Genomic DNA, 14,239 nt, shown 5'->3' on the forward strand with positions numbered 1-14,239 from the left:
GACACACGGTGGGATTATTATTAAAAATAGTAGTCCGCAAGAAGCTTGAAATATGAATTGCCTGTGCGCTGATTTGCAGCGAAAACAACATAAATAAAAGAAGAATATGGAGGAGGATATGGTTGGGGAGACTGTGGATTGTGTGTTCTGCAACGAGAGTTGGAACTAAATACATAACTTTTCAATGTGCTGCTGTTGCGGATGGTCAAGCAAATGTTTGTGCTTTGTTTTTGTTTTGTATAATTGTAATGTTTATCTGAAACGAAGCCATGCTTGCTGATATTGTGGTCTATAACTCCTCCCCGAACTCCCCGCTGCTCTGTATCTTGCTCTCTCATTGGCTGTCGGTCATCGCCGATGTAGTTTTCAGTCAGAACACTTTTCACACAGCAGGATTTTGAATCGCCGACAGGTCCAGATATTTAGCATGCCAAATATCTCACGGGCGTCGGCGTCTCGTCGGCGATTCTCTCAGATCGCGTCTTTGCTCATTCACACTGCGTGATTGTCACTCGCGTGAACGAGCACCGATTTGCCTGTGATTTCGGGCATTTGTCGGCGATTTCTCAAAACCTGTCGGCGAGCCAAAATCGGGGCTAAAATCGGGGCTAAAATCGTGCAGTCTGAACTCGGCTTAAGCCACCTTTCCTTCTCCACCACGCCACTTTTAAAGTGTGCCTTTGTGCACTCCTCCACAGGTGTATCCCATCAAAATAGTCACGTGATTGTCCAATGATGACACAGTACAGTATTATTAAAAATATAAAATTTAATAAAATTACTCATAACAAAATTACAGCATTTTATTTACTTTAGTCCAAAGTAAAAAATTATACTTGGATGTTATAGTAAAAAGTAGGTTTTTCCAAAATAAAAAAATTAAGTTGTACCAAAGTAAAAAAAAAAAAAAAAAGATTCAGTCTCTATAAAAAACAATATTTTAACTTTGTGTGAATGTCTTTTTTTTTTTATCTTGGGCAGAAGAACTATTTTGATTGATATTAAATTAAATGTTAAAGTTTCAACCAAATTAAAAAATATAGTTTGAGAAAATTACAGTAATTTTCTTAGGTTTGTCCAAAGTATATTTTTTTTCAGTGTACAGCAGCAGCGTAGCAGATCTATTCAAAGTTTTCATGACAGAACATTGTTTCTGCCTAAATTAATACATAATGTTAGTTGTGATGTTACATGATGTTAACTATGTGATTTGTATTATATGTACATTTCTGACATATGGACATTACTTGGACACAGTCACCTCTGATCACAGATTACTCTAATTTGTAATGTAGAAACATGAATTTCCTGCAAAGCTGCTTTGGAACTTTGCTATGTATTGTGAAAAACACTATACAAATAAATGTGAATTGAATTGCGAAAGATTAAAAACAACAAAACAATAAGCTCTTTTCTTCTTGTAGGTTGTTAGAGATAAACGGAATAATATATGGAAATTGTCAACAACTTGTGAAGGATGAAAAATGTCAAACATATAATAGATATTTTATCAAATGTGTGATACATATAATAATATAGCTAGTAATATTTTTAATTTATCGTATAGTATGATCACTTTATCATTTATTTTAACATATAACAGTTTATCGCACACTGTTTCTCTTTCTCTTTAAACAGGTGACAATTTTCTGTCTGATTTCCTTAGTTTTAAACCCATAAATAAGTGGATTCACAATGGGAGGAAACACAAGAATAGAAATAGAAAACACCCTGCGTAGGTGAGCTGGAACACTCTCAGTTCGATGTGCGATAAGAGGAAAAAAAGTGTTGAATTCCAAGAACAGAAAGACCACTAAATGAGTACCACATGTCTGAAGTGCCTTAATCTTTGTATCAGACTGCTTATTAGTAACACAAGTGATCAATATATGAATATATGTAAATGCCACCACAGAAAGCGAAATGCAGTGGTATAAATTTAACGTAAACAGTCCATAGATATTGTTTACTGTTGTGTCTTCACACATGATCTTCATTAAAGATGGGTTATAACAGACAAGATCTGCCATGTATGTCTGGCAAATCTTGTAAGGCATTAGAAGACAGAAAAGTACCAATTTAATAATAAAATGAAGGAGCCACATCACACTTATGATTCTCACTAGGTTATTGGTAGTCATAATGGCTCCATATCTCAATGGGAAGCAGATAGCGATATACCTGTCAAATGCCATAGCAGTAAGAATTACGTGAGAGGCACCACCATACATGTGTATAATAAAGCCTTGAAACAAACATGCAGGGTAGGATATTGATCTGTCCTGAGACCATATACTATATAGCAGCTGAGGAAAAAGGCTTGTAGCACCCACTGCATCATTGATAGGCAGGTTAAGTAACAGTATGTACATTGGTTTATGAAGATTCCTGTTTTCACAAATGGTCACAACAATTGTTAAATTACAGATTAAGATAATCAAATATGCCACTGTTCCAAATATAAATGCAGGATAAATGCTCATCTGAGAGAGTTCCAAAGAGTGCAAAGTCAAGACCACTGAAAGGACAGATCCATTCAGATACATGGTCAATGTATTGAAAAAACAGTATACACAAGCTAATAATGCTTATTTACAGGTTTCTTTTTAATTTAGGATGAATTATTTAAATCTCATTAGAACTTTGAAGTTTTGTTTCTTTCCAAAATGGACCTACGTCATCCTTTTTTTCCTGACATATCCATCCTCATCGTTCTTGCAGCCTGGAAAAAAGAAGCAATAATTTTTAGCAGCAGGTTAAATTCTTCAAGACAGACATGTCAGAAGATTGATGATCTAAATGACTTTAGTTACATTTTGATACTTAATGCTCTTAAAAATGATCTCAAACTAACTGTAGTTTTGTGAGATTTGAAATAATGTTGAATGTTTATTCTGAATGTAATTTATTCACATTAATTGCTTATATCTAATTTTTGACTATATGTCAAAAGGTGAATATATATAGTAATATTTAGCCTCGACTAAAAAGTACTTTGTTGGTGTCATCTGTAATCCTATTTATACGCATGGACCGTGCTGGACAAACTCTTTGTATACACTGGGTTAACCATGGGAATATGTGTTATGTAGCACATTTAAATTTTGAACAAAACAAATGACATACTCTTTTAGACAATATTTCACATGGGAAATTATACTTTAGAGCTGATTTGCCTTTAGAGTATAAAGACATTTTATGTTAACACAATCCCTGCTGAAAATACCAGTTTAGCCCAGAATGAATTCCCACATACTGTAGCATTCTGATTAGATTGGAGTTTGGTTAGGTAACTAAATTTTCAACAGCAGCAACAAATATAGCCGCAAGCAACAATCATCAAGGTCCATGCACCAATGGCCCACGTGGATGATTAGCGATCCAACTGATATGATTTTTATGATGTGGTTTTTATAGCAAAGTCCATCTTGTAATGCTATTTCATGCATTCTGACTTATTTACATGTTAAAGAGTTGGATTATCATGCTAAACATGGCCAAAGTAGGCTATTTTTGTTGTTTCTGTTTTACCTTAAATCTTTAAAGCATTTAGTTTTAAAAGTTTGCCCAAATGTATGGTAGCATAATAATATTAATTGTGAACTCCTGTGGTGAAGGCAGCAGTAAATGTTCCTAGTTTGCAGAAGCACTTCTAATCTGGGTAGACTTGAATTTCTAGTGTTAAATATGTTATATATTTCCAAAATTGCACACATACATGAAAACATGTTAATGTAGGCCTACTTTAAATACAGTTTAATGATTATCCAAATAGGCCATGATGAATTATGCATGTAATAACTAATATAATGTCTATAGCTAATATACCCTTGATTCGTTCCGAAAGATGACTCCAGACAAAGCAGACACAGTGTATTAAAATTTGTAATAATACAGGTTTGTTGTAATGTCATTTAATGCGCGTTCTCAACGTGTGATTTGCTATTAAAACGCACGTTCTTGACGTGCGCTTTGGAGTGACCAAAAACGCGCGCGTTTGACGTGCGTTTGTCATAACAAAAATGGGCGTGGAATACGTGCGTTTTGAGTCAGACAAAACCCTCGTTATGAACGTGTAAGCAGGTAAACCAAACGACTGATTGCACACTGACGCGTCAAAGGCATGCGTTTTGACAGCAAAAGGCGCGTCCTCGACGTGTGATTTACCATAAAAACGCGCGCTCTTAATATTCATGTAGCCTATATGGAACCCCTAAAAGGGATGTGGTGGTGAAAAAAAATGGGAAGGGAGGAAATTTGATGTTCTGGTGGAAAATTTGGGATGGGAGTATTTTTTATTTTTCCAAATGTTTTACGTTCCTTCGCAAAACTTTTGCATTCCCTCGCAAAGATATTTGCATTCCCTTGCTGTGAGCTCGGACAAACACTTTAATGTCCCGCTGACTGGCAGCATAGTGTTTCAATTAGTTCCATACGTTAATAATGCACACAAATAATGCACAGCTCTTAGAGTTTGAACTTGTTGGACTCAAATATAATGAAATGCAGTCAGTGCTTAAGTCAAGCAGGTCAGTAAAGTTGGCAGTATATTCACAGATGGTCATGATGAATATGTTTGTTTTGAGGTAGCCTAAATGTTACGTTACGTTTGTTTGTTTACCAGTGTCTTTCCGCCTATGAAACAATGATTGAGCGCGATTACACGAGACATGATATGGATTTTGATAAGTTGAACTGTATCTTTTAACATACCTTTAGTTGTTCATTCATGTTTATTTCGCGCTTTAACTGGTATTAAAGCAGCGGAGAGGATCAGTTCACGTGCGCCTCAGGCTGCCGCTTCTCTAGAACTGAGGCGTGTTCTGTCACGGCACATTATAAAGCGCCAAATCCGTATCCCCGTGCTTTTTAAAGCTGGTATATGCAAATCTTTGACCTTTCTTAGTGGGTATATGGCATATATCCCTCGGGAGAAATCGCGGGGGCCTACCAAGCCCGCGGGCCCCACGCAATTGCGTGCTTTGTGTGGTGGGTAAACACACTACTGGGTAATAGATAGGGGAGACCAGGGACAGTTACAGGGGACGGTTGTAACACCTTGAATTCCTCCAATCAGAAACAACCTAGAGTGATGACACTCACTGTGCACATGCTCAGTTAGTTTCCCTCAATTCTTGCCATAAAGGGAGCCACATTTGAATCTTCCCGATGGAGTTATCTACAAAAGATTACTTTTCTTTCTGATGTACTTTTTTGGATGCTGTTATAGGATCAAATGTCTATGAATTCAAACAAGTATTATTAGAATCACTGTTTTGTAAGCTAAAAATAGAAATGGCTAACAAGTGTCAAACTACCAGTCAAGCTAGCTCACATGAGATGAAAACATGGTTGGTGATACTGGGACGGTTGTAACGCCCCGTTACAACTATCCCGGTATCACCAACCAAGTTTCATTTATATTTTAAAAACTGATCAAGCTAAAAAAACTGCATAGTTTCTCTTTAATGTGCAAATTAAAAGTAAAATGTGCATTGCAAATTAAATGTAAAATGTCATCAAATCACATTTAAGGAAGACAGACAGGGGAGTCCCATTTCCTGTGCTGGAAAGGGCTTCCGATGAAATCACACAGGGAAAGTCAGTCAGTGGAGTTGCCAAATCATATGGCATTTGCCATGTGACTCTGCACCGATTCCACAAGAAGAGGAGCCAGGGATCAAAGACACTTTCCAGAGTTGGATACTGGACTCCAAAAAGGAGGAGCTCCTCTTAAAGGTGCTCTAAGTGATCCTGGGTGGAGTAACTTCCTGTTGACGTTCGAGGTGTTGTCAAACAAAACAGAGGCTAGCTAGACCCTCCCTCCTCCTCCTCCTCCCCCTCCCCTCCATGTTTCCTGAAACAGTCATGAACACGCATTTAAAATCATTCTTTCGGTTATTGGCTGGAGCATGTTTATTATGATTCGTGGTCCAGGCTGCACCAGTTTGTTTTTATTGCCGTTTTTGGAGCTTGTGGCGACTACAGAGACCGTGTTTTTTTACAGTGTGTTCAGGAGACAGGCAGCTAGCGGATAGTGAGGAGATGTCTGCTGTATGTGACAAAAAATTTTTGGCCTAAAAACGCGTGACATCGCTTAGAGCACCTTTAAGAGACTACCTGATGCATCCCCTGTCACACCATGTGTGGTGTCCAAGCCTGAGCCTGAGCCTGAGCCATCATCCTCTGCTATGGACACTCTTTCACCCGTGTCCATCCGTCCACACCCAAAAGCTGGCCCAAGAAAGCAGATGACAAAGGGCAGGAAAAGAAGGGAAACCGCTGTCCTTACAGATACTCCCGTGAAAAAAACAACTGGAGGCTGAGAAAAGCAGGTCTGCAGCTAAAAGAAAAATGAATTTCAGCAACAACAAAAAATCCAAACCGAAGAAGCAGAAAATTCAGGACTCATCTGATGATGAAAATGAATTCTGCATTGTGTGCTTGGAAAGCTTCTCCAGGTCAAGGGAGGTTTAGTTCCAGTGCTGGTCCTGTAAAGCCTGGGCACACAAGGACTGCACAGACGGAAGGGATTTTTACACTTGCCATAACTGTGACTCAGACTAGGCCTACCGAGCCCCCCACTCCCTCTCTCTCTGTTGTTGAGAATGTTTGAGTTCATGTTTAAACTTTTTTGAGGTGTTCTACCCAATAAATAATTTTCTTGCATTATAATTTGACAGTTTCATCCTCTTTTTTGTCATTTGTGTGAAAAAAAGGTAATCATTACTTAAAAGCATGAAATTAATAGTCACAATAACATGACTGATAAATAATATTTTCTATTTTGAGTATATGATTGATTCATTATGTATATTTTAGACATGTTACAACCGTCCCTGACATGCGTTACAACCGTCCCTGTACACTGGGACGGTTGTAACAGTGGATAGACTGTATTAAAATCTATTTTGAAACCTGTAGGTGATGACATCTTGAGCCACGTCACACACACACACATAACGCCCACTGCTGTCACCATTTAACCGTGATACGGTTGTATTGTTTTAAAATCAATTTTGCAGTTGAGTTGACAGATTGAAGTTTATAATATAACAAATTGGTTATTCCAGTAAAAATGGTTATTGATGTAATGCTAAAAATTGCAAAAAGTGTTACAACTGTCCCTGGTCTCCCCTACTATTATACTAATAGGTATCTATCACAAATATGCAGATTTAAATATGTCAAAGCTGCAATATTCTGAAAGGATATTGCTTCAGAAATTTTAAATTCATATTTACACCACAAAAAAAAAAAAAAAAAAAAAAAATCCTTCAGTCATCATTTCATGTTGTCTGACAACAAAACCAGAAAAATATATAGATGAAACAATTTTATTTGGACTTTGGCTGTATTAAAATATTATGTGAACAAAAAGGGTAGCACCAGAGAAGCAAACAAATCTAAAGGGCTAACATTTGGCAGAATGCGAATGCAACAATGACATGATGAATATTCTAATTGCTGTATGACGTCATCTATCGACATTTAGCGACATGTGTGTATATATATATATATATATATATATATATATATATATATATATATATATATATATATATATATGGCCATTAAAAAGCATTAAATTAGATTTGATGAAACCTGCAGAAACCCTGAATAAGCAGATAGAGGAGCGGATCTACGTGCAGGAATATTTAATAACAGAACTCGGAAAACAAGAAACAAAGAACCACATACATAGGAACGTTTAAGGACTATAAATACACAAGGAAGACTAGCTAAACAAGGTAACAAGGGGGCGTGGCAAATGGGAAACACCTGGAGAACTTAAATCAACATGAAAAGCAACAATGCAAAACACAAGGCAGAAAATAACATAAAAGTCCAAATACAGGGAATTTGTGTCAGCAAGGGGTCAATTGACCCTTCGCCGGGAGTTTGATTGACAAGCAATCTAACCAATCATAATGCAGAATGCACCATTTTGTCCGACAGAGCAGTCAGGAGTTAGGAGATTAACCTTGGTGGACTTGAACTTAAAAAATGGTGTGTACTGACGTCTTTCCGTGTTTGAAACAACTTTCCTTCTCATGTTCATTCATGTTTATTTGATGTTATAAATTAACTGGTAGGAAGAGACGATCGGTTCACGAGCCTCTTGAGCTAAGGCACTACAGCAATCTGTCACGACACATTAAAGAGCCACAAAACGGTTTTTACTGTTCAAATTTATTAAAAAAAATTACACAGTTTGAAAGCTGGGACTTTGTTTAATATAATAAGTAACCTGCTCTGTCTTGTATTTTTCACTCTGTGTGGCGTGACAGTGCCATGGCTTGTCGGACAAAGCAACAGTAAGGGGGGCGGGTCTTTGCGAAGGGTCAATTGCAATTATCACATTCAACACTAGAGTGTGCAAATGCAGAATACCTTTTCCATTGTTGACTCAATACACAACAGTTCCTCCCCATCCAGCCTTGGTGTACTCACATCAAGGTGCACAGAATTACATTGAACACAAAGAACATTGGTATACAGAACAGTCTCTTTCTTTTCTTTTACAAAACAGCTTATTGAGCTATTCCAAAAACTATGACCATTATTTTCATTTAACTTCTCTTGCTTTTTGTTCATGGCATCAACCACAGTGTATATATCCAGTATGTTAGGTGGTCTATGAACACTACCGATAACGTCTTGCTTGAGACTCCACATTTTGGGGAAGAGATGGTGAGTTGGATGGTTCCACCATTTCTGGTTTAGTCTCCTCAGTGGCTGTTGATGGAGCCTCTGGTGTCTTAAGGGTGTACTTGTCCGAGCATTGTGAGGTTTCCACACTCTTTGTAGTGTTTTGAGAAGAGTTCACCTGTGTTGCCGTTGCGTCCCAAAACTAATCAGTGTGTCTACACCAAACCGTGTTAGTACACACTCGTGTACGAGAGAGGTCCAGACTTAGACAATAATGTACCAGGTTGCCACTTTGGATATGTTTGCCTATAACCTCTAGCAAGCACATCTTGACCAAGTTGCAGGATCTTGCAAGCCTTTCAAGAACAGCATTCAAGTTTTGTCATTGTAATGGCCAGTGACTAATATCTAAATAGCACCGTGGGCCTGGAATCCCACATATGTATATATATGTATGCATGTATGTATGTACACATGTATATACACATGTATATATATATATATATATATATATATATATATATATATATATATATATATATATATATATATATATATATATATATATATATATATATATATATATATATATATATATATATATATATATATATATAATGTGGCGAGGGGGGCGTGGTTTAGTGGGGTCTGCAGCAGGAGGGAGCGTCTGGGGATGCGCGGTGATTGAACGGGTTGAATGTAAATCACGAACACCTGTTTCTTGTTCCAGTAATTGGCGTGGAGACGGGATAAAACGCCAGGAGATGCAGGAGCGTGTGAGAGAGAGAGGGACTGCTGACAGTCACGCAGAGTGAGCCGTGCTCGTTCGTTGGAGTGAAGCCCGTCCTTGGATGTGGAATTATTGAGTGTGCGTTGCACCGTCTTTTTGTTTATGTGTTTGATATTTTCTCTGGTGAGAATAAAGACTGTCAGCAGCCAAAGCCGATCCCTGTCCTCTTCCTTCCCACTACACAAGAACCTTTACCACACTGGTGCCGAAACCCGGGAAGGAAGACGGAAGCCGCCGCCATGCAGGCAAACCCCGCCGCTGGAACGCCGTTTGCGGACATCATCGCATCCCTCGCGGCCCTTCATCAAGAGCAACATCGGGCCCTGCTGGATCTCCGTAAGGATCAGGAGCGCCGCTTCGAGGCGATCGTCCAGGGCCACAGGAGGACCGCGAGAGGTTCCGGAGCTGGATAGACCGGGAGGTTCCCGCGGAGACCAGCGCGGCAGCTGCTGGCCCCTTCCAGCTGCCACTGCAGAAGATGGGCCCGCAAGATGACCCGGAGGCCTTCCTGGACCTATTTGAAAAGACTGCTGAGGTGTCAGGTTGGCCCCGGGACCAGTGGCCCATGCGGCTCGTCCTGCTGCAGGTGGCAGCGCAGCAGCTGCCCATCCAGAACCTCCTGGTCTTCAACGACCTCAAGAGGGCCATCCTGCAGCGGGTCGGCCGCTCCCCCGAGCAGCACCGTCAGCGGTTCCGGTCTCTGGAGCTGGGGGAGGCGGGCCGGCCCTTTGTGTTGGCCCAACAGCTCCGGGACTCGTGCCGCAAATGGCTGATGGCCGACGGAGGTGACGTGGAGCAGATGATCGATCGGGTGGTGCTGGAACAGTTCACCACTCGGCTCCCGAAGAAGACCGCCGAGTGGGTCCAGTGCCACCGGCCCACGTCGCTGGATTCGGCCATCCAGTTGGCGGAGGACCACTTGGTGGCGTGCCCAGGGGTTGGTGAACCCTTGCCATCTGTCTCTCTCTCTCCCTCTCTTCCCCCCCTCTCTCTCTCCAGACCTGTCCCTCTACCTAGGTCCCGTCCGCCCGGCCCGCCTCGTGTTCCGCCCCGGGGGCGGGGTGGAACGGATTATCGGCAGTCCGTGGCACCGAGTGCCCCGCCCAGGGGGGCGGGACTGGCCACCGCCGGGCTGGACCCCGCGCCTGCTTCTCCCCTCTCTCCACGCCAATCATTCGGCCCATTCTCCGCCACTGGAGCGGCGGGCAGGTCTGGGCCGGCCTGTTGGCGTTGCGGGGACCCGGATCACTTCATAGACCGGTGTCCAGTGATGGAGGTGGGGACATTGATCCGGGTCCCGGACGACCTGCAGGTCGCCCCCGGTCAAGCTGGTCAGTACCAGATACCAGTGAGTATCAAGGGGGGTACATATCAGGCTTTGGTGGACTCAGGTTGTAACCAAACCTCCATGCATCAAAGCCTGATTTCATCCGGGGCATTGGATACAGGCCGCATGGTTAGGGTACGGTGTGTGCACGGGGATATCGCGAGTTATCCGTTGGTGTCAGTCAGGATTCTATTTAGGGGACAAAAGCATAGTGTGGAGGTGGCAGTTAATCCGCACCTCCGGCACCCGATAATTTTGGGGACGAATTGGCCCGCATTTAATAAATTATTGGGACATTTATGTTCGGGTGCCTCTTGGAGTAAATGCTCGCAGGGAAAGGAAGTGCGAGTGCAGGCGGGGGAGACTGACCGGGGACCAGTGGTGACTGCCTCAGGGGAACAGAGCGTAATCGGGAGACTGATTCTCTCGGACCGTGATGATTTCCCCCTGGAGCAGTCTCACGATGACACGCTGAAAAATGCGTTTGAGAGGGTCAGCACGATCGACAGTCAGCCTCTCCAGCCTGGACGACCAGTGACTTATCCCTATTTTGCGATTATTAAAGATAGGTTGTATCGAGTGACCCAAGACACTCAGTCAAAAGAAGATACAACCCAGTTATTAGTACCAAAGAACCGCAGGGAAATGCTTTTCCATGCGGCTCACTCTAACCCAATGGCTGGACACTTAGGACAAACAGCGACACTAAATCGCCTCATGGCCCGATTCTTTTGGCCGGGCATTCACGAGAACGTGCGCAGGTGGTGCGCGTCTTGTCGTGAATGTCAGCTGGTAAATCCTCCGGCCACTCCAAAAGCGCCTTTGCGCCCCCTTCCATTAATGCAGGTCCCTTCGAACGAATTGGCATGGACCTCATCGGGCCATTAGAGCGATCAGCGAGAGGGCATCGTTTTGCATTAGTCATTGTGGATTATGCAACACGATATCCAGAAGCAGTGGCTCTCCGCAACATTTCCGCTAAGAGTGTTGCGGACGCCCTCTTCAGTTTAATCTCCCGAGTGGGGATTCCAAAAGAAATCCTCACTGATCAAGGCACGGCGTTTATGTCACGTACGCTACGCGAACTGTACGAATTGTTGGGCATTAAATCGATTCGAACCAGCGTCTTTCACCCACAAACAGACGGTTTGGTCGAACGCTTTAATCGCACGCTTAAATCCATGATTCGTAAGTTCGTTCAAGAAGACGCCAAAAATTGGGATAAATGGTTGGAACCCCTGTTGTTCGCTGTGCGAGAGGTCCCGCAAGCCTCCACAGGGTTTTCCCCCTTTGAGCTTTTCTTTGGGCGCCACCCCCGCGGGGTGTTGGGGGTATGTGGCGAGGGGGGCGAGGGGGGCGTGGTTTAGTGGGGTCTGCAGCAGGAGGGAGCGTCTGGGGATGCGCGGTGATTGAACGGGTTGAATGTAAATCACGAACACCTGTTTCTTGTTCCAGTAATTGGCGTGGAGACGGGATAAAACGCCAGGAGAAGCAGGAGCGTGTGAAAGAGAGAGGGACTGCTGACAGTCACGCAGAGTGAGCCGTGCTCATTCGTTGGAGTGAAGCCCGTCCTTGGATGTGGAATTATTGAGTGTGCGTTGCACCGTCTTTTTGTTTATGTGTTTGATATTTTCTCTGGTGAGAATAAAGACTGTCAGCAGCCAAAGCCGATCCCTGTCCTATTCCTTCCCACTACACAAGAACCTTTACCACAATATATATATATATATATATATATATATATATATATATATATATATATATATATATATATATATATATATATATATATATATATGCTTAGCATAATATACAAACAGACATTGTAGTATGTCAGCAGAATGATTTAAGTAGTTAAGTTTTAATAGTTAATGCTCATGACAACCTTTGGGATAGTTCATTTGATTAATTTGAAAGGAATGTACATAGTTTTGGTTGTGACAGACTAGATCTGCTATGCTGCTGTTGTTGCTGCTACAGAGCAAGTGTGACTTGCTTCTGCTAAATGCTCAGAACATACAATTAATGGAAACATATTGCTGCTGCAAGAGAGAGGGAGACTGCACATATTCATTTGGATGTGTTGTGGTTATAAACATGAATGATAATGAACACATTAAATTGTTTGGTTAAGAACACATTGAACGAACCAAACAGAAAGAGAAAATAGTTTCATGGCTGAACGATTCACTTTGTGTTTGACAAGACTACAGATGAATAAAAACATATAGATGATTGAAAACAACTCAGATCTGTGAAAAAGGAAGACAGTATAAAATATAATAATTCAGACACTGATTATCTTCCTCTTGAAACAGTTGAGAATTTTCTGTCTGATCTCTTTAGTTTTAAAACCATAAATGAGTGGATTCACAATGGGAGGAAACACACAAACCGATATAGAAAACACCCTGCGTAGGTGAGCTGGAACACTCTCAATTCGATGTGCGATAAGAGGAAAAATAGTGTTAAACTCTAAGACAAGAAAGACGACCAAATGAGTACCACATGTCTGAAGTGCCTTAATCTTTGCATCAGACTGCTTATTAGTAACACAAGTGATTAATATATGAATGTATGTAAATGCCACAACAAAAAATGAAAGGCCGTGGTATAAAACCATGGTAAACAATCCATAGATATTGTTATCTCTTGTATCTTCACATATGAGTTTCCTTATAGATGGATTATAGCAGACAAGATCTGCCATGTATGTCTGGCAAACCGGATGAGGCAGAAGAAGAGAAAAAAGTACAATTATAGCAATAACATGTAAAAGCCACATACCAGTTATTATTTTCACCAAGTTCTTGGTTGTCATAATGGCTCCATATCTTAGCGGATAGCAGATAGCAATATACCTGTCATAGGCCATAGCAATAAGAATAACATGTGATGCACCAGCATACAAGTGTACAATAAGGCCTTGAAGCAAACATGCAGGGTAGGATATTGTTCTGTCCTGAGACAATATACTATATAGCAGGTGAGGAAAAAGGGTTGTAGCACCCATTGCATCATTGATAGGCATGGGTAGCAACAGTATGTACATTGGTTTATGAAGATTCCTGTTCAAGCAAATGGTGACAACAATTGTTAGATTGCAGAGTAAGATCAAAAAGTATGTTGTTATTCCAAGAATGAATGCAGGATAAATGCTTGCCTGAGGGAGTTCCAAAGAGTGCAAAGTCAAGACAAGTGAGAATCTAGATCCATTTAGATACATAGTGAATGTTGCCTATTGTCGCCCTGTTTAAAAATATTAAAACAAAAACATTCACATTATTAGATTAATGAAGCATGTTATTGTAGAATAGTAAAATTACAATCATTAGTACTTGTGAATTTAAGTGTTAACATCAAGTCAAATTATTATAACTTAATAATATAGCACATAAAAAAGCAATAAAAGAGTTTAGTCAAATTAATGGAGGCATCTTATGCTTCAGTGCTTTTGAAAAGCTCTTTGT

At 41.0% G+C, this 14,239-nt stretch overlaps 2 protein-coding genes across 2 annotated transcripts; both read right to left on the reverse strand.

The window, feature by feature from the left end:
• Positions 1-976: 976 nt before the first annotated feature.
• LOC125249226 (olfactory receptor 52J3-like) lies at positions 977-2,951 on the reverse strand. Its single transcript, XM_048161471.1, has 2 exons — positions 2,814-2,951; positions 977-2,722 (listed from the first exon to the last, which is right to left on the reverse strand). Exon 2 carries the CDS (start codon positions 2,544-2,546, stop codon positions 1,605-1,607), a length of 942 nt encoding a protein of 313 aa, XP_048017428.1. The 5' UTR covers positions 2,547-2,722; positions 2,814-2,951; the 3' UTR covers positions 977-1,604.
• Positions 2,952-12,679: 9,728 nt separating this feature from the next.
• LOC125249379 (olfactory receptor 52J3-like) lies at positions 12,680-14,026 on the reverse strand. The gene has a single exon (XM_048161664.1). It carries the CDS (start codon positions 13,993-13,995, stop codon positions 13,057-13,059), a length of 939 nt encoding a protein of 312 aa, XP_048017621.1. The 5' UTR covers positions 13,996-14,026; the 3' UTR covers positions 12,680-13,056.
• Between the last annotated feature and the right edge of the window lie 213 nt (positions 14,027-14,239).

Source organism: Megalobrama amblycephala, linkage group LG16, assembly GCF_018812025.1.
Source record: "Megalobrama amblycephala isolate DHTTF-2021 linkage group LG16, ASM1881202v1, whole genome shotgun sequence".
Lineage (NCBI taxonomy): Eukaryota > Metazoa > Chordata > Actinopteri > Cypriniformes > Xenocyprididae > Megalobrama > Megalobrama amblycephala.

Excerpts from the sequence above, each read along its gene's own strand:
- LOC125249226 (XM_048161471.1), bottom strand. The coding sequence starts at position 2,546 with ATGTATCTGAATGGATCTGTCCTTTCAGTGGTCTTGACTTTGCACTCT.
- LOC125249379 (XM_048161664.1), bottom strand. The coding sequence starts at position 13,995 with ATGTATCTAAATGGATCTAGATTCTCACTTGTCTTGACTTTGCACTCT.